This window comes from Ictidomys tridecemlineatus, chromosome 14 (assembly GCF_052094955.1).
Source record: "Ictidomys tridecemlineatus isolate mIctTri1 chromosome 14, mIctTri1.hap1, whole genome shotgun sequence".
NCBI classification, from domain to species: domain Eukaryota; kingdom Metazoa; phylum Chordata; class Mammalia; order Rodentia; family Sciuridae; genus Ictidomys; species Ictidomys tridecemlineatus.
In genome coordinates this window covers 45200223-45212298 of record NC_135490.1, presented here as the reverse complement: position 1 = coordinate 45212298, position 12076 = coordinate 45200223, and the positions used below count along the sequence as shown (strand labels likewise).

General features: G+C 43.2%; 1 protein-coding gene across 1 annotated transcript; it reads left to right on the top strand.

The window, feature by feature from the left end:
* Nucleotides 1-1807: 1807 nt before the first annotated feature.
* LOC120883926 (uncharacterized) lies at nucleotides 1808-6688 on the top strand. The gene is given in 2 exon segments (XM_078031324.1): nucleotides 1808-3377; nucleotides 3477-6688. Coding segments are annotated over 2 exon segments (4782 nt in total).
* Nucleotides 6689-12076: the final 5388 nt, after the last annotated feature.

Here is a 12076-nt window from a genome sequence, read left to right as displayed (position 1 = left end):
ATCTCATTGAATTATCTCTTTTAGACTATCATAAGTGGGAAATATGGAGAGATGATGGTAGATAAATAGATGGATAATAGAAGATATATTTGTGCACATTACATTATTAAAATAAGGGGATTTTAAAAAAATGATATGCTGGATGGATGCATTTGCCATACCTCTTGAGTCTATTGTTTATTCTAGAGGTTGATGAACATGCACAACATGAAAATATTCACATATACAGGTTTCAAGTTGTTTCTAGCCAAGAAAAGTCTGATTTCAGAAGTCTCAGTCCATCGATGAAAACTATAATACATTGGTGAAAGAATTTGAAGAAGACACAAATAAATGGAAACACAGTCATTGCTCATTAAAATTCTCATTAAAATATCTTCAATATCCAAGCAGTCTACAGATTTAATTCAATCCATATTAAAATTCAAATGAAATTTTGTTTTTTATTTGTGGCTGAGTAGTATTTTCATATACATATGACATAGTTTCTTAATTTATGTATCCATTGAACACAAGTTGATTCTGGATATTCTTGGCTATTATGAATAAATGCTGCAATAAACGTGAGTGTAGATATCTCTTCAGCAAACTAATTTCATTTCCTTTGGATATATACCCAGTAGTGGGATTTCTATGTCATATGGTAGTTCTATTTTTAATTTTTGGGGGAACCTCCAGACTATTTCGAATAATGTTGTTTTTACCAACATAGTACAACTGATATACCTAGCCTAGTTATCTCATTAGATCAGAAGCCAGCTTGTCACAAGTTATGAAGGATTCATTTCTGTTTTTTGTAAAAATATCAGGATGTCTGTATGGCCTGGCCATTAGTTGATGTTTAAAGCTGATTGGAATGCCTGCCCGTGCCCTGAACTCACTCAGGTCCGGTTTTCCCTGACCATATAACAACCCTTTCCTAAACCTTAGTGACGCCTCATAAATTCTGGCCTTCCCTGGCGGGATAACGACCCTCTCTGAGTCTCTAAGATCTCCATAAATTCTGATGCCGGGGCCAACAAAAATGTAAACTTGTGTTATGCTCCTCAGAGTGTTGTTATCTGTAACCCCCCTTTGTGTAACTTTTTGGGCTATAAAAGTGGGCCACAAAGAAGCCTCAGGGCTGTCCTTGGCTCCCACGATTTTGAGGGGCAAGGCAGCCCAGCCGGTCGAAATAATAAGCTTGCTTTAATTTGATTTTAATTGGAGTCAGTGGTCTTTTCTTGCGTCGTGGTCTAACATTTTGGAGTTCCCCAGCGAGATGAAACTGCAGGACCAGACTGCAATATCAGGCTGCTGGAAATTCTGAAGTCGGACCTTCGCTCCCGGGCTCCAGGCTGGAGAGCCACTCTAGGGGGTGCGCACCTTGAGACGTTCCAAGGCCCCAGGGTGAGCCTTTGGTCCTAGGAGAGCTGGAGTGAACTGCTGCACTAAAACAATTAGCAAGCATCTGGTGGAGGAGGCCTCCATAGGTAAGTGGCGCCTTTATAACATCTGGTATCCGGTTAAGGGAGATCTCTTCTGAAGACAGAGAGGTGGCCTGGTGAGGTTCACATATACTCCTGTCCGGACATCATTCTGTCTTCTGTTCTGTTCTGTAGGGAATTCCTCTGGAAGGGTAGAGAGGTGCCGACGGGCACGCACGCACTCCTACCCGGGAGCTTTGGCAAGACTTTGCATTGCTCCTCTGTTTTTCTGTTTTGGTGTCAGGTTTGTGTTTCCTTGTGTTTTGTTCTGTGTTCTATATGTTTTTCTGTCTTTTGTTGTGTGACTTCTGTGGTGAAACTTAAGGAAAGTGGACGTCAAAATGGGTAATAAAGCAAGTAAGCCTGATAGCCCTTTGAACTGTGTTTTAAGGAATTTTGATAAACTTTACCCCTCTTTTGTTAAGCAGAGCTATGATTATCCCATCACCAAGAATCACCTCCGAACTTTCTGTGAGGCAGAATGGCCCACTTTTGGAGTTGGCTGGCCCCCTGAGGGCACCTTTGATCCCCAGGTGGCATGGGCTGTAACTAATGCCACTCTTGGCAACCCTGGCCACCCAGATCAAATAGGATATATCCTACCCTGGGCAGAAGCAACAACTAATCCACCCCCTTGGATGAAGGTTTGTATGGTCCGGAATGGACAGGGAGGGCAGGCCCTGATTGTGACCAAAAAAACTTACCAGGAGCCCTCAATTAAGAGCCCTGTTTTACAGGACACTCAGGAGGATTTCCTCCTCCCCCCCCCCCTACACTGGGGCTCCTTTTTATCTCCCTGCTGCTGGTGCGGGAACAATGGAGACAGCTGCAAAAACTGCACCACACCTCCTTCCCCCTCCCCTGAGCCGCTGCAACTACCTCATTCCACCACTCATTCTGTTATCACTTCCCCAAATAAACCAGCCCCTGTTTTATCCCCTCCCCATACCCGACAGGGTTGCCCCTATGGAAGGCCTGATTCTATCCCCTCCCCAGGCAGACCCGCAGGCACTGTTTCTATTTCTATCCCAGAGGAAGAGGTGACTCCTGCCCTTGTCCTTCCTCTCCGCCAGGTTCCAGAAGGTCGTTATATATATGTACCGTTTTCCACAACAGATCTCTACAATTGGAAAAACCAGAATCCCCCATTTAGTGTGGATCCTAGTTCCCTGATTTCCCTGGTTGATCCTGTCTTTTTTAATCATCTCCCCACCTGGGATGACTGCCAACAGATTCTGCATACCCTTTTCACTACGGAGGAAAGGGAGCAAATCCTGGCAGAAGCAGCTAAAGCGCTGCCTGGAATAAACTCTCTTACGAATGACGAGAAAACGGAAGTAATCAATTTGGCTTTACCTAAAAGAAGACCAGACTGGGATTATGGGACTGCTGAAGGTAGGAGAGCACTCAGCGATTACCACCAGGCTCTATTAGAGGGTTTTAGGAGGGCAGCTCGCAAGCCCACCAATCTTTCTAAAGTAGCAGAGGTGAAACAAAACCCAGACGAATCGCCTTCAGCGTTTCTCGAACGTCTCCTAGAGGCATATTGTCTATATACTCCTATAGACCCTGAGGACCCGACAAATCTGAAGGTGATTAACCTGGCTTTTGTAGCTCAGTCAGCCCCAGACATCCGTAAAAAGATTCAAAAGATAGATGGCTTTGCAGGGAAGAATAGGTCAGAATTATTGGAGCTAGCCCAAAAGGTGTTCGAAAACAGAGAGAGCCAGGATGATCTACTGATAAGGAAAGTAAATCGGGCCACAGTAGCTGCACTAAGGTCTCCCGAAGTTTTTAATTCCAGACAGATGCAGGTGGCACATGGCAGGGGCAAAAGACGGACTCCCCTCCAAATAGATCAGTGTGCTTATTGCCGGGAATATGGACACTGGAAAAATCAGTGCCCCCAATGCAATCGAAAAGACTTTCCCCTGCTGCAGACCGGAGCCCCTCAGCCAAAACCAGTCCTAACTTTAGAAGAATAGGGGGACCATGGCTCTTTCAAACTAGGCTCCCGAGAGCCAATGGTAACCTTCACAATTGGGAGCCAACCTGTAAATTTCTTGGTGGATACAGGGGCTTCATATTCAGTGTTACAGAAGCCCCTAGGACCCCTCTCTAATGAAACTATGGAAGTACAAGGGGCAACAGGAGAAATTAAAAATTATAGATGGACCACAGATCGGACTGTTGATGTAGGACAAGGAACAGTGACTCACTCTTTCATTGTTATCCCTGAATGCCCCTTCCCATTGCTGGGGTGGGACCTTCTAAGCAAACTTCAGGCAACTATATCATTTTCAGGGGAGATGCCTACACTACAATTGGGGAGTCCTACAAGAGCCTTAACTATAACATGCCCATTAAGTGAGGAATATCTGCTCTCTCAAAATCCTATCCAAGCTTCAGAGGGAAAATGGAAAAAACTATTAATCCAAGAAATTCCTTCAGTTTGGGCTGAAGATAACCCTCCGGGGTTAGCTAAACATGTGCCACCAGTCGTAGTCCAACTAACCTCTGGGGCTATGCCCATTCGGGTTAGACAATACCCCATTAGCTCTGAAGCCAGAGAAGGCGTCAAAATTCATATCAGACGTCTCCTAAAAGAGGGAATACTGATTAGATGCCAGTCAACCTGGAACACCCCTTTGCTGCCCGTCCAAAAGCCTGGGACTCATGATTACAGACCGGTACAGGACTTAAGAGAAGTAAACAAACGGGTGGAAACTGTACACCCAACCGTCCCAAACCCTTATACCTTGCTCAGTATGTTGCCACCAGAACATACAGTCTACACCGTATAGATCTTTTTAGATCTGAAAGATGCATTTTTCTCCATTCCTTTGTCAAAACTGAGTCAGCCCATCTTTGCATTTGAATGGACTGACCTGGAACAGGGGATATCAGGACAACTAACCTGGACTCGACTACCTCAGGGATTTAAGAACTCCCCCACCATCTTTGATGAAGCACTCAACAAAGATTTGAGCCTCTTCCACAGTGAGTACCCCGAGATAACCTTGCTCCAATATGTGGATGATCTTTTACTAGCAGCAAGGGATGAAAGGGACTGTTTAAGGGCCACCCAGGGTTTATTGAGAACCTTGGCTCAACTGGGGTACCGAGTCTCCAAAAAGAAAGCACAAATCTGTTCTCCTCGAGTTACTTATCTAGGATATGAACTGAGGGAAGGGAAAAGGCTGCTATCCCAAGCCCGCATAGAGGCCATAACGAAGATCCCAATCCCAACTACTAAAAGGCAAGTTAGGGAGTTCCTGGGGGCAGTTGGGTACTGCCGTCTTTGGATACCTGGATTTGCTGAGATTGCCAAGCCTTAATATACTGCAACTGCAGGGGGCAACTCACCCTTAGTTTGGACTGAAGAAAATGAATTAGCTTTTAAAAATCTAAAAAAGGCCCTGGCACAGGCTCCAGCCCTAACCCTCCCTGATATCTCTAAGCCCTTCCATCTATATGTTCATGAGAAAAAGGGCATTGCAAAAGGGGTTCTTACCCAAAATCTAGGGCCATGGAAAAGGCCTATTGCTTACATTTCAAAAAGGCTGGATCCAGTAGCGTCAGGATGGCCCCCTTGTTTACGAGCCATAGCGGCTACTGCACTTCTGGTGAAGGAAACAGACAAGCTTACCCTAGGGCAGACTCTAACTGTGACTGCCCCTCATGCAGTGGAAGCTCTATTGAGGGATGCCACAAATCATTGGATGTCAAATGCCCGCCTCACTCAATATCAAGCTCTACTCCTAGATAAAGACAGATTAACCTTCAGTAAATCCCTGGCCATCAATCCAGCGACTCTGCTGCCGGACAGCAATCCAGAGGAGCCAATTCATGACTGTTCAGAGATGCTGGATGTCATCCAAGGTACTCGACTAGGCCTGACTGACATTCCTCTCACCGTCAGAGATGCAGACCTTTACACCGATGGCAGCAGCTATGTCCGGGATGGAATAAGGTATGCAGGGGCAGCTGTAGTCACAGGTCAAAAAGAAGTTATTTGGGCCCAGGCTCTGCCCAGGGGCTCATCAGCCCAGAAAGCAGAAATCATTGCTGTGACACAGGCATTGAGATGGGCAAAAGGAAAATGGGTGAATATCTACACAGACAGCCGTTATGCCTTTGCTACGGCACATGTGCATGGACAAATATATAAACAAAGGGGACTTCTAACCTCAGATGGCAAGACCATCAAAAATAAACAAGAAATTCTTGAACTACTGGAGGCAATTTGGTTACCAGACAAATTGGCTATTATCCACTGGCCTGGACACCGAAAAGACAATAGTCCTCAGACCCAGGGTAACAACCTGGCAGATCAAACAGCCAGGGAAATATCCCTTGGAGAGCCAAAATACCAAGCTGTCCTAGAACTCTCCAATTATCCAAAATTTCCAGTTAAATTTTGGGAAGAGGCCCCATCATATACTACAGAAGAAATAAACTCATACTCCTCAATGAGGGCCCAGCAAAACTGTAATGGCTGGTGGACCCTCCCAAATAAAAAAATCTGCATACCTAAGCTACTAGGGAGAAAATGGTTAACTAATCTTCATCAAGCCATGCATTTATCCCCCAAGAAGATGTCAGAATTGATCTCACCCTATGTCTGGCTACCAGGACATCGAGAGATGCTTCAAGATATCTCAAATCGATGCATGACATGTGCACAGGTAAACGCTAAAAGGAACCAACTTCCACAAGGAAACAGGAGTCAAGGTACTGTACCTGGTGAATTTTGGGAACTAGACTTCACTGAAATTAAACCTGGACTATATGGATATAAATACTTGTTAGTCTTTGTTGATACTGTCTCAGACTGGGTAGAGGCTTTTCCAACTCGGACGGAAACAGCACAAATAGTAGTTAAAAAGCTAATAACTGAGATTGTTCCTAGATTTGGCCTCCCTCTAATTTTGGGGTCTGACAATGGCCCAGCCTTCACGGCCAAATTATCTCGATTGATTTCAAAGGCCCTTAATATAAACTGGAAATTATGCTGTATGTATCATCCTCAAAGCTCAGGGAAAGTGAAAAGGATGAATAGAACATTGAAGGAAACACTGACTAAATTAATTCTTGAGACTGGTGGTAACTGGGTTGATCTCCTGCCTTTTGCCCTGCTGAGGGCCCGTTGTACTCCTTATCGGGAAAAATTTACCCCTTATGAAATAATTTATGGGCGGCCACCGCCTATGGTTCCCTGAATACATCTAGATCTGCTGGGAGACATTCCAGTCTCAGAGGCACTTAAAGGGTTACAACTAATCATGGATAAGATCTTTCCTCAGGTCCAGGCTGCTCAACCCATAGGACACAGATCGCCTGATCATTCATTCCAGCCTGGAGACGCTCTGCTGATAAGATGATTAAAAACCAACAGTCTTGAACCCAGGTGGAAAGGCCCTTACATCATGATTCTCCGCACTCCCACTGCCGTCAAAGTTGCTGGCATTCCTGCATGGATTCACCATTCACAGCTTAAGAAGGCACCTGCAGAACCCACTGGAGGAGAATCAAGCAACCTAAGGTGGAAAGTGACTAACCGTGGACCCTTTAAAATTAAAATTTCTAAGGGTTAATGTTTTGTCACTAACTTCTCATTTTTTTCCTTGTCATTGTAAACATTATGCTAATGTTTTTCACTTGTTGTAATATATATGTATTCTTGGGTTTTAGCTATGCCAGTTTCAACGAACCTTGCACCCCTTCTGTAGCCCAGGTAGGACCTGCCATTGCAGGATCCCCACTAATATTAAATTGCACTTACTCCTGTCAAGATCCAATAATTGGCCCTATCAGATGGTATAAAGATAACCAAGAAGTTTTTAGTCAGGTGTTCAGGGAGAGACCATGGAAAAACCTCACAGATCAGTCCCAAAGAGGTAATATAAACTTTGGAATCTATAAATACTCAGCTCACCCACGAGATTCAGGGCAATATTCCTGTGTTAAGCTTAAAAAGGGAGCCCTGGTGGATACTGTCTATTCAAATGCCACTTTAAATGTGGATGTTTCTGTGAGCCCCCTAGAGTCTGTAAATAACCAGAACTTCTGGCTACAATTGGCTGTTGATACTATGAACAAAAGTTCCTTCTGCATACAAGAAGGAAGCTCAGTCCATCAATTGTTAGCTAATAATCTTATGGGCCTGTCTATAAAATATGATGACTATGTTAAGGTGACTGGGGATAGAGTTACACAGCAAATCTGGCCTGTGTCTCATATAGAGTCAGCCTTGCCGGCTTCACTAATTGTCCAGAAACATTGTCTATGCATAGACTGCACCCTTCCTCGATCCCCATCAAATTGTTCTATTGAACAATATATCTCCCTACCCAATGGCAAACGACTTCCTACAGGATGGGTTTTTCTCTGTAATAAGACAACCTTCCAAGCGTTGCCTACCAATTTCTCTAGAATCTGCTCTGTTGGGAGGATTTTTCCTTTACTGCCATCCCTGGCATCTCCCCACCGAGTTATCCAAAGTCTGCCCCCCAATTGCAATGACAATGTAATCCTCCTGGATCCACTAGACGTTGCAATTGCAGCAGCTTTCATTCTACCAGTCCCGGGACTAATGGTAGGAATTCAAAAAGAAATCACTAAATTAGCCTGTAGTTTTAGCAAAACAGCTAACCTTACAGCACAAGTTTTAGCAGAAATTAATCAAGAGATGAAAGAACTCCGAACCTCAGTACTACAAAATAGAGCAGCTACTGACTTTCTGCTACTGAAACATCATTTGGGCTGCCAACAATTCCCAGGCATGTGCTGTTTTAATATTACTGACTATTCTAATGTTATTCAACAACAGATAGATGAAATGAAAAAGGAAATAAACAAGATTCAAATGGACAACTTTTGGCCAGACCTAAAAAACTGGTTTCCATGGTTAACTTCTCTTGCAGGTCCTATAATTTGTATTCTTCTCCTATTAGTTATTGTCCCATGTATTATTAACTATGTGCTCAGGTTTATAGGGCTACAGCTCAATTCTGTTATGTACCACCGACACTATTAACATATGTTGCTGACATTACTGGTTGATCCCTATCAAAGATTGGAAAGGGACACATCAGAAAAGGGGGGAATGATATACCTAGCCTAGTTATCTCATTAGATCAGAAGCCAGCTTGTCACAAGTTATGAAGGATTCATTTCTGTTTTTTTGTAAAAATATCAGGATGTCTGTATGGCCTGGCCATTAGTTGATGTTTAAAGCTGATTGGAATGCCTGCCCGTGCCCTGAACTCACCCAGGTCCGGTTTTCCCTGACCATATAACAACCCTTTCCTAAACCTTAGTGACGCCTCATAAATTCTGGCCTTCCCTGGCGGGATAACGACCCTCTCTGAGTCTCTAAGATCTCCATAAATTCTGATGCTGGGGCCAGCAAAAATGTAAACTTGTGTTATGCTCCTCAGAGTGTTGTTATCTGTAACCCCCCTTTGTGTAACTTTTTGGGCAATAAAAGTGGGCCACAAAGAAGCCTCAGGGCTGTCCTTGGCTCCCACGATTTTGAGGGGCAAGGCAGCCCAGCCGGTCGAAATAATAAGCTTGCTTTAATTTGATTTTAATTGGAGTCAGTGGTCTTTTATTGCGTCGTGGTCTAACACAACAGTACATCCAACCCAACATTCTCATTTGTACCGTTTGCCTTTTGTGTTTTCTTCTTGATATTTATTATTATTTTGATTGACACATAGTGTTTGTACAAATTTATGAGATACATTATGATGTTTCCTTTCCTGCCTATATTAATCATTGAGATATGCCATCTCAGAGGTAGTCCTGCTGGTTTTATTTGTTGCTGTCTGAAGGTGGGGAGAAGCTGTATTGATTTAATTTCTTCTAGGGTTGCTGGCTAGCTGTGGTCACTGCAAAATGGTTGCCATGCCCAGCATAGCTTTCAGAACCCAATTTGAGTTAAGCTGCTTGATCTTCTTCACTGTATTTGCTTATCCTATCATGTTTTAACTTGGTCTGCTTTTCTTTTGAACTGTTGTTAAGGGAGTAGGCTTAATGTGCTTTTCCTCTTCTTCTTTCTTTCTTTGTTATTGTAATCAAGTGGGGTTGAGGGTCATCAGTAGAATCCCTCTTGTTTCTGTGTACTGGCCTTTCCTGGATGCTTGGTTAGTCTAGCTTAAGGTGGTTTGGCCTCTCCCTAAATACTCAGTCTTCACCAAGGAACCCAGAATTGAAGTAAAATGAAGAGTCAGACAGCACTGTGACTGTGGAGTTGTGGGGAATGAGTCTAAGATTTTAATCCTGGGGTACAGTCAAAGTGCAAGAGTGGGAGCTAAGAGAAATGGAGAGGTTCCACGGAAGGTGGGGGAAAGATAGGCAGCTGCCCAGCTTCTGAAACAGGATTCCTACAAGATCTCCAGTACTGTGGTCCATGGTCAGTTGTTTTTGCAACTTGTCCAGCCCAATCCCAGGTTTGTCCCAACTCTGTAGTTGATGTGTTGTTCAAAATGAACTGGGAGAGGGACCTAGAAAGTGCAGTCTGTGCCTACAAACCTCTCCCTGGAGAAAGGGTAGTACAAATACCTCACCCACAATCATTGTCTTGTGGTCAGGAACTGAGGAACTCTATCCCCAGGCTCCTGAGTTATGCTTATGGCCAGGAATGTGGCAATTTTGTGTCACACACTGAAGTCCATGGCCTGCTGAGACCAGCTCAGCATTGGTTATGTCCAAAGTCCATATTGCTATGGTTCTTACTGCTGAGGTATTATAGTGGCCTAAGACCACTCTAATTGGCCACATGTGATGCCAACCATAATAGCCATAATTAACCATAACCATGTGTTAGTATGTTTATAGTATGTGTTCTCTTACTGCAGTGGATTTATGCTAGAAAGTATTATCAAAAAAGAATATTATTATTATTATTATTAATCATCATCATCATCATCATCAAAAGATTCATGTCTTTTGGGAATGAAACTTCTTAATAACCCATGATCAGAGAAAAGAGTAGAAACTAGAAAAAATATGTGTCCAGTATGAATATCAATTTCATAAGCTCAGTTAAAGCCTTCACTGGCCATTAAGTGAATACTGGGAAAATAGGAATAGTGAGAATAAATAATCAAGACATTATGTCAAGGCAGTAGAAAGAAAATTAAAAGTTAAACCAAAAGAAAGTAGAATACAAGAAATAAGATTAGGGAGCACAAGTTATGGATATAGAAAAAAGAGAAATTATTTGAAATCTGAAGTTTGGTACAGTAGAAAACTAATAAAATTGATAAACTTGTGGTGAGATTAGTCAAGAAATTTATCCTTTTCTATTAAAAAATTTAAGAAATAAAAATGGGAAAATGAGTACAAATCCTATAGTCTATAAAGAATGTCAAGGTTTATGATTAGCATTTTTTTTTGGTGGGGAAAACTTGAAGATTTAGATATGATGAGAAGAGTCCTTGAAAATTACAGTTTATCAGCTTCCCTTCTCAACAGTGTTACATGGGCTTGTCTGGAATTTGAAGCTTGCCTCCACCCTTGGGGGCAGGGGATACTGGAGTGAGAGAGGTAATCTCCAAGGTGAAACTTCTGGAGGTGGTTTAGGTTTAGGTAGGCTCCAGGCACTTTGATGAATGAATGCCAGTTGGTCTGGAGATTTTAAATCAGTGCACCTCTAGGGCCCAGAAATTGCTGGTCCACCCTGGAAGACTGCACCATAGGGATCTCTCCTAGGTTCCACTCATGTGGTGAAGGAGAGAATTCTTAGGCCACTCTGTCATCTATGGATCTCCTGTTTCTTGGTCTCTGGTTCAGTCTTCAAACTCAATTTCTTCTGTCCCTGCTCTTTCCAATTCCCAGCCAGGCATGCCTCTCCCAAGTCTTTCCTGCAAGCAGCCATATTGGAGTGGAAGGGCAAAAGCAGGTGGGTTTCCACAACCAGTATTCTATGTAAACCCCTTTCCATGTTTGATTTTTCTCCTGGTTACATAAGTACACTGTAAGTCCTGCAGTATGATTTTGCCAGGCCTGTATTTCAGACCAAACTCAGGTTTGCTAGGAATTGGCTCCCCTTGTTGCCAGCCCCAATTCCTTGGCTGCAAAATGGTTCTTTCCTGTGTCCTCTGACATAGTTGGGAGAGATGCAGGTTCTTTCCTGCACAAGGATATTGTGCATCATGCCTTTCAGTTCAGTTGGGCTGTGTCTTTGATCTCTAAACTCTTCATATCCAGAAATGATTCAGGCTTCCTAAAAATGTGGATTCCTTTAATTCTCCCTTATCCCCTCACTTTGCTCGTGGAGGCACTGCTCTGGCTATTGCTTCCCACTGTGGCATGGAGGTGGCACTGGAGTTTCTTCCTTATTTAATTATATCCAACCTCCTAAGTCCCTAATATTCTTTATGATGAGCATTAAATTACAGTAAAGTTCTCTGCTCCCTTTTTTGTTTGCCCACCTTGTTGAGAAGCTGCCTATCTGTTTTTTGGTTTCACACCATGGAGCAACCACCATGTTCCACCACCTTGAAACCCCATTGGATGGTTTTATTTATTTTTTCTTGTCTGATTGCTCTTGTTTGTATTTCCAACACTATGTTGAAGAGAACTGGTGAATGTGGATATCC